Raw genomic sequence first — 8,602 nt, 5'->3', positions numbered from 1 at the left:
TTCAGTTCAATTCAGCTGAGTTCAGTCAATGAGAACAGGCCCTAAAATAAAAAAAAGAGGAAAGAAATTTGATTATCTAAGAAACAATGACTATGGACAACATTTGGGCCCTTATTAAATGGGTTAAATACTAAAGTCCCTAAGTCTTGAGCTGAACGGAGCTAATTTGAGCCGAGCTTGTAGGAGTCTTGAGCCTTAAGGAGTATAGAGCTCGAGCCAAGCTTAGCCTTAGGAAGTCTCGAGCTCGAGCGAGACCCAATTTTTCAGGCTGTCGAGCCTTAGCTCATGAGTCTCCTCGGTACAATTTATTTTTTTAAAATCCCAAATTATCATATACGAAGTATCTTTTATTTAAAAAGTGTAAAATCGAAATCAAACAAACATTAAAACAAAATACGTAGTAATAAAAATAATTTGGCACCTTGAGTTAAATCTCCTCCATATAAAGTACCTAGTACACTAGTAGTACTTGTTCAATGATAGTCTGCCATCTATTTTTTAACCATAAAAAGTACTGTTGTGTGGGATACTATAATTGGAAGATATATTGTGTCATTGTGTGTAATTCTATAATTATAGGGTACCCACAAACAAAAACAAAAATAACGTGAGGACAACTTTTTGAAAATTCCTTTTCTAGTAGCTGCTGAATTACATAATTAACAACTACCCTTCATCCTTAATCCTTAATTCCTTATATATATATTTGTATAATTTCATAATGTTACATTAAATAACTTAGCTTATCTATTTTTTTTTTTGAGAAAAACTTAGCTTATCTATTACTCCGTACTTCTCTCACCAAAAAAAAAAAATGTCTATTACTCTAGCAGAAAAATACATGGAAACCATGTTTATTCTATTTCTACAATCGTTGCAAAAACTCAATTTCAACCCTTTCTACTTCATCCCATTCTTAGTCTTTGTTATACTTTTGTACAAGAACCTTTTAACTAGTCCGACGTCTAAAAAAAATTCCCCACCATCTCCACCAAAGCTTCCGATCATAGGAAACCTTCATCAACTAAATCCATTGCTTCACCGTTCACTTCATTCATTGTCACGACGATATGGCCACCTTATGTTGCTACATTTTGGTGGTAAGCCTACCTTAGTCGTTTCATCGGTAGATGCTGCCCGCGAAATCATGAAGACTCATGACATAATCTTCTCAAACAGGCCGAAATCACGGGTTGCCAGCAGTATTTTTTACGACTGCAAGGATGTGGCCTTTTCGCCGTATGGAGAGTATTGGAAGCAAATGAGGAGTATTTGCGCGTTGCAATTATTAAGTAACAAAAGAGTCTCATCTTTTAGAGAAATTAGAGAAGAAGAAGTTGCATTAGTTATTGAAAAGATAAAAAAGTCTCAATCTTCAGTTGTAAATTTGACTGATATTTTAATGTCATTTACAAATGATGTAATTAGCAGGGCCGCTTTTGGCATGAAGTGTGACAGCAACAGCAACAGCGAGGGTGGTATGAATTTCAAAGAGCTCTTATTCGAAGCAATCGAATTACTTCAGGATTTTTGTTTAGGAGACTTTGTACCTTGGTTTAGTTGGGTGGACCGAGTAAGGGGTCTAGAAGGTCGAGTGCAAAAGGTCGCGAAAGGGTTAGATGAATTTCTTGATACAATAGTACAAGAACATCAAAATCGTCTGATTTCGAAAGAAAACACTGATGCAGAGTCTGAAGAAGGGAAGAATGCAGGGAATTTTGTTGATTTTTTGCTTGAATATCGAAGGGAGAACAAGAACAATGCTTTTCTAGCAGACGAAATCAAAGCTATCACAAGAATGAAAGCCATCACTCTGGTAAGTACCTTTTTGTTTTAGTATAAATCCTCTAAATTTCACTATACCAAAATGTGACAACTTTTTCCGAACATCTGAAATAACAGAGTTTTTTTTTTTTTGCTGCAGGATGTGTTTGCTGCTGGGACTGAACCAATTTACGCGCTAATAGAATGGACAATGTGTGAGCTGATTAGGCATCCCAAAATCATGAAAGAGCTACAAAAAGAGGTGAGAAAAATCCCAGGTCCAAAGGTAACCGAAGATGACCTAGGCAAACTAGTTTATCTAAAGGCTGTAATCAAGGAAGCACTTAGGCTGCACCCTCCAGCTCCATTGCTGCTCTTTCGAGAGCCATCCCAAGATGTCAAACTGTTTGGTTATGACATCGAAGCAGGGACACAAGTTATCATCAATGCATGGGCAATCCAGAGAGACATTAATTTTTGGAACGAACCAGAGGAGTTTCGTCCTGAGAGGTTCCTAGATGGTAATACATTTGATTTCAAGGGACCAGAAATGCAATACATTCCATTTGGAGGTGGTAGAAGAATTTGTCCTGGGATATCATTTACCATTGTTAATGCTGAGCTTATTATTGCGAATCTCATCTACGAGTTCGATTGGAATGTGCCTGATGGAGTAGATGAATTAGATGTGGCTGAAAGTGTTGGTTTCACAGTTCACAAGCTAGTTCCTCTTAAGGTTGTTGCAACTCCTTATACATGAAAATAGCACAATCTTGGATGTTATTGAATCCAAACTAGAAGTAAAGCTTGTTTTCATTAAGTCTAGTGATTGTCACAGTTTGTTGCAAATAACGTCGTAAAAAAAGTGATTCTATTTGTTACCAATGAATACCATATGTAGTCATGTAGATTAGTAAGATTGAGTCATAAATTCTTTAAGATCATGTCGTACATATTTGTACCAACAATAATAGCTTAGTAAGATCAAGGTGTAATTTTTAAGATCGTGCATATATTTGTTGAATATCATTGTAATGTATTCGTAGTATGGTTAGTAATTTTAAGTGTTTAAATTTGAAGTTTAAGCTCTTTTTCAATAATAAATATCATATGGATTGTTTTTTCACATATTCTTTGGCTAAGACTCCATAAGGTTTTTTTTTTTTTTTTCCTTTTTTTTTTTTAATAGCACATGATAGCAATAGTGATGGTGAATACCGTGCATTTCTCTACTTTCTTATTTGCACACATGATAAAATGTTTCAATGCAGCTAATTATTACTTCATTAATATTGTAACAATTTCATATTATTAATATACTACGTGTACGATAATCATTTGTTCTTGTTGCTGATGAGTTATCATGTTATTCATGTATTACTATGTAAACTACATTAATTAGTACATTATATAGTGTTTGAATTTGTACCTCCTATAATTTAAGTAGCAATATATAATATAATAGTTTAATAATACGTATATGTATTAAAGCTAGATACACAAGATGTACGGAGTACATACTTCATAATATACCAATGAAGTATTAGCTTATTTGAAAAGTTTCTTATTTTGTATCTCATTTTCTAATACTCCCTCCACATTTACAAGAGTGTGCTTGATCAAATATTCAAGTACTTAAGTCTAAATAAGACATTACAAAGTATAGAGTAGTTTGAAATATTTTTGCTATCTTATTTACGTTTATATCAGTTTTCCCATTTCCCTTACTCTTGGAGTTCCTTATTTTAATTAATGGGTTGTATTCTAGATCTTGTCAAATATTTATTTATTAATTTTATTTATTTATTTATTTTATTTTTTTTTGAAAAACACTTTCAAATTTAAATTAAATATGTCATAAACAATAAAATCAATCACTAAACGGATATCATCACAGTTGCAACGACCACGCAAATGACTCAGTTAATAGTAATAATTGAAAATCACTATTAATCACTAACCAATCATCATACATACGCCAATCATTGATTTTTATTTTAACTTTAAATATGACAATTATAAACCAGTAAGCAATAAAACCATATCCTGGTGTCATTTTCAAAGTTATGGGTTTATTGCCAACTGGTTTATAATTAATGGTGAAAGTTATGGTATTATTGCCAACTGGTTTATAATTGAAAATATCAAAGCTAAAATTGAGCAAAATTTGCAAAATATCTTCTCACGTAACTTGGTCTAACCAAAAAAAAAAAAAAAAAAAAAAAAAGAGAGGTGTGTCCACATAACTGAAACTTAGGGCCTGTTCACAAATGAATATTTTATGAGAAAAAAAAAAATTAAAAGATGAAGTGAACTGAACTGATTGGAGCTGATTGGAACAACACTGATTAGAGCTGAACTGAATAGAGCTGAAATGAATATTTTATGAGAGAAAGAAATTAGGAGCTAAACTGAGCTGAATTGAAATGAACTGATTGGAACTGAATTGAACTGAAATTAAGCCGAAGTGAACATGCCCTTAAAAGAGATAATAAACTACGTAGTACTCTGTACTATTGGATGGGATAATGGTACTACATACGAACGCTTTGTTCTCTTCAGCTTAATTTCAGTCCACTTCAGCTCAGTTCCTAAATTTTTTCTCTCATAAACAATTCAGTTCCGTTCAGCTCAATAAATTACAACAGGCCTGAAGTATTATTGTAGTGATATTCCATATTATAGACACTTTTTTCTCTTTCCCTATGCAATAATCCGTCAACAAATTGCATCAAAAAAAAAATTAAATAAATAAATAAAAAAAATCTGTCCACAATGAACTCAGCCAATATGCATATAGTAAATTATTAGAATACCCCTTGTGAGATATGCAGATATCTGGTGTTTTTGTTTATGATTATCATTGTTAATGGTAACCCTGTATTCCTATATTTTATCAAACGTACTCCATAGTCCATAACATCTTTTTCTATCATATAGTAGAACAAAAAGAGTAAATTTGAAACAGGATATGGAGTATATAACCAATAAGCACAAAGTAAAATTATAATTGTTGACAAAAAATCAAATAGGATTGCTGATTGCCAATTCTCTTAATAATAATTGCTGAGGATCGAGAGCCAAACTTCCTCCCTTGCTCTAATAACATTATAGGAATACCTATCCTACGCCAATAATAAATGAAAAAAATTAGAGTCTATCCTAAGCCAAACTTTTGGGAACCAAGCCCAAATTACTAAATTCCAATGGCGGGCCGAGCCGATTCAGTATGGGTCTTAATTGGGGATGGGCCAATTCTAACCCAACCCACTCCCCATTTCTCATCCCATCCTTCGTCTATTGAAGAAGATGAGGAAACATAAACATCAATGTACATTGAATTATCAACATATACAGGGCACCATAAAAAGGACCACCGCCCTTTATAGAGTGCAATAGTAAAGAGTATGCTGTTGAGTGTTGACTGGTTTTAAAAACAACGTTATGTTATTTTTCTGCTCTTAGAACTGGCTCTTAAAATATGCAAGGGAGTCTGGTTTTTGCTTAATGAGCAACTGTTGCTATGTTTATTGCGGGAAAATATATCCTCGAATCAATCACATATCATATAATCACACTAAAGATCGTACAGGATCAGAGCAATCTAGCTGAGGGTCGAGCAGAATTGCTAGCCCATTCCTTGTTGAACCAAGCTCAACATAAATAAGGATCGTGTATGTTTCACAAGCTAAGGAAACATATAAACAGATCTTCAACTGAGCAATCAAAATTAAAAATTTTGCCAACAAGCAGCTAACTATAAAAAAAATCATGGCTCTACTTTACAGGGTTTGATACCATGATTCAATGGTAATCTAATTTGCACATACCATGTTCGGCAAAGATTGGTGTATTACTGGTTAAGTGCCTAATAACAACTTTGCTAATTTACAGTTTCTAGTATGTGAGCATCCCAGCTTCCGATTTCAAGAGACAAAGACCAGGTATCAAATAGATGGATACAAATTGCATATGAATCAACTATGAAGTCCATACTGATAGTGAATGACATAATACTTCAAGAAACACAACTAAATGAACTATAACTCCTTACTGCATTCCATATTCACCTAAATAATTCTTTGAATGATTGTCCGTGGCATGACCAATCACACAAGATCAATATAACAATATAGTATTATAAATTATAATTCATAGCTTATAATTTGACCTTACAAGAATTACAACTCCCTTACTAAACCAACTGCATAATTCACCTCTATGTTACTCCAAGTTTAGCAATCTCAATGGGAATCAAATTTTAAGGAATTACAAAACCACCGGAATCAAGCCAGTAGATTCCTTTAATCTCACTGAATAGGCTCAACTGTTGCACCAAAAACACAAATACCAAGCTTAAGGTAGTAGATTCCTATATATCCTTAACCAATTTACCATTGACAAGTCCATAAAGAACTTCCTGAGGTCTATCAGAAGGACCTAAAGAACACCTTAAGCATCCCCTTATTCGTCACCATCGGCAAGTCCAATACTCCTCTGCCCCCTCTTTCTATCCTAAGCCCTCGTCGCCTATCTCACCCTACACGGCTACAAACACACACTAAACACGGCTACAAACACTCTAAAGACGGCTACAAACACACACTAAACACGGCTACAAACACTCTAAAGACGGCTACAAACACACACTAAACACGGCAAGTCCGATACTCCCTGCCCCCTCTTTCTATCCTACCTTTCTATTGCTTACCTTGACTACAAACACAAACACACTAAAGGGCAAAGGCTTATTCAAAGCCAATTTAACCGCACCAATTATCAAAATTTCAGCCAATTAAGCCAATTAAACACAAGTTTGAATCCCAATTAATATCAAAATCACACCAAATTAGCAAAATTGAGATAATCAAACATCAACTACGAATAAACAAAATTGAATCAAATCTCATCAAAATTAACACATTAATTAAACCATTAAAAACCCTTAACAGGTCAAATTTCCAGAATTTTCAACAGTATTTCATAACATGATTAAAACCCTAAAATAATCCAAACTTCACATAAATCCATCGTTTTAAACACGAAATTAAGCAATTTAAGCACCTCCTCTGAGCGCAAGAACAAGATGAAGAACAGAACCACCTTCAATATTATAATCCTTAGCAGTCTTATCATCAGCAAGCTGTTTCCCAGCATAAATCAACCTCTGTTGAACAGGAGGAATCCCTTCTTTCTCTTCAACACGCTCCTTAATCCGATCAATCGTATCATTCGGCTCAATATCAATCTCAATTTCTTTCCCAGTTAGGGTTTTCACCTTAATCATCGTACCCCCACGAAGTCGAAGCACCAAGTGAAGCGTCGATTCCTTCTGAATGTTGTAATCTGCAAGTGTTCTTCCATCTTCCAATTGTTTCCCAGCAAAGATTAAGCGTTGTTGATCTGGTGGGATGCCCTCCTTGTCTTGGATCTTGGTCTTCACATTGTCGATTGTGTCCGATGATTCGACTTCTAGGGTTATGGTTTTTCCAGTTAGGGTTTTCACGAAAATCTGCATCTTTGAGGGGTTTTAATGGAGGAGAGAGAAAATCGAATTGAATTGAGTTTGGACGAAGAAGAAGAGGTGAAGCAGGGTTGGATTTATAGAGGACTTTGATTTGTGAATTGTGATGACTAATTGTAATTGGGTTCGGAATTGGATGCGACTATGTGCGGTGCAGCTTTGATCGAATTGGATTCGGAATGGTGTGTACTATTTTTTGTATAGGGTTGGTCAAAGGTTCTTCGTATTTGGTTCGGATTAGGTCAATTCGGTTTGGATTGAACTGAGATTGTTTTTTTTGGATGGAATTTGATTCAAGCATATAATCTACGAGTATATTATGGTTTTTTTTTTTTATGTTTGGACGGGTACGAGTATACTATGTTGAGTTGAATAAGGATTTTACTCTAGATTTCCTTAGTTTTCTTTTGATAGAAAAGATTGATTATAACTGTCAAAATATGAAAACTTTAATCACCTTATTAGGAAGTAATTTCTTGATAATTTTTAGTAATTATCATCTTGTTATAGCTCAAAATATCATTGGTTAAGTTGCACCGACGTTAAACGCTGTGAAAGTCATTCAGCCCAAGCCAATCTAATTCAATGAGCTTTAAGTTTATATATTGAAATTAATATAAGAATGTTAAAGTAGATTGTATTCTAATTGCGAGAATTTATCATTTGAAATATAAGCTAAGAAAGTTAAGTGTGCGTTACAGGAGGTTCGAACTATTTGTAGTTTAGTAAAGTAAGGTTGGTTAAGATAAAAGAGGTTGTAATAAAGTATTTAATATTAGTTGTGTTAGTCGTGTATCTTGTAGATTTAGCTAATTATAACTTCTACGACAACTATTACTTTTTCTTTATGAAGATTTGTTTTTATCTCAAATATTCTATTAAATAAGTAATCTTAAACAAATACATAAAATATGATATTGTTTGATTACACCTCAGAGGCTCAGATACCCTTTCAAATATTATTACTGTACAAATTCTTTTAGGGTAAATATTCTTTTAGGGTACAAATATTATAATTAGAGTTTGTATTGTATTTTTCCCACACAATAACCTAGAACATTAACAAGCATGCTTGGTGGAGTTGGTGGGGAATTTACATTGAGGCCATAAATTCCAGTCTCATTAACTACATTTGCTAGGCAGTAGGAGGATTACCTTACCTCCCCCCTCTACTTTTTAAGCGTTGACCTGTAAAACTGAACTGACTTAACAGGTTAGAGCCTTAGAGGTGTCAATTTCATAGGGTCCTTCATCTTAAAAAATTAAAAAAAAAAAAAAGAATATTGTTTGAGCACAAAACTACTCCAGTTTTTA

General features: G+C 33.8%; 2 protein-coding genes across 2 annotated transcripts; one reads left to right on the top strand and one right to left on the bottom strand.

The window, feature by feature from the left end:
* Positions 1-841: 841 nt before the first annotated feature.
* LOC145616269 (cytochrome P450 736A117-like) lies at positions 842-2,765 on the top strand. The gene is made up of 2 exons (XM_081670964.1): positions 842-1,816; positions 1,925-2,765. Exons 1-2 carry the CDS (start codon positions 842-844, stop codon positions 2,522-2,524), a joined length of 1,575 nt encoding a protein of 524 aa, XP_081527090.1. The 3' UTR covers positions 2,525-2,765.
* Positions 2,766-6,670: 3,905 nt separating this feature from the next.
* LOC145617400 (ubiquitin-NEDD8-like protein RUB2) lies at positions 6,671-7,396 on the bottom strand. Its single transcript, XM_081672100.1, has one exon. The coding sequence runs from the start codon at positions 7,280-7,282 to the stop codon at positions 6,821-6,823; it is 462 nt and encodes a 153-aa protein (XP_081528226.1). The 5' UTR covers positions 7,283-7,396; the 3' UTR covers positions 6,671-6,820.
* Between the last annotated feature and the right edge of the window lie 1,206 nt (positions 7,397-8,602).

Source organism: Chenopodium album, chromosome 26 (assembly GCF_948465745.1).
Source record: "Chenopodium album chromosome 26, dcCheAlbu1.1, whole genome shotgun sequence".
Taxonomy (NCBI): Eukaryota; Viridiplantae; Streptophyta; class Magnoliopsida; order Caryophyllales; family Amaranthaceae; genus Chenopodium; species Chenopodium album.
The sequence above is the reverse complement of the archived record's forward strand: the minus strand, read 5'-3'. Positions and strand labels throughout refer to the sequence as shown.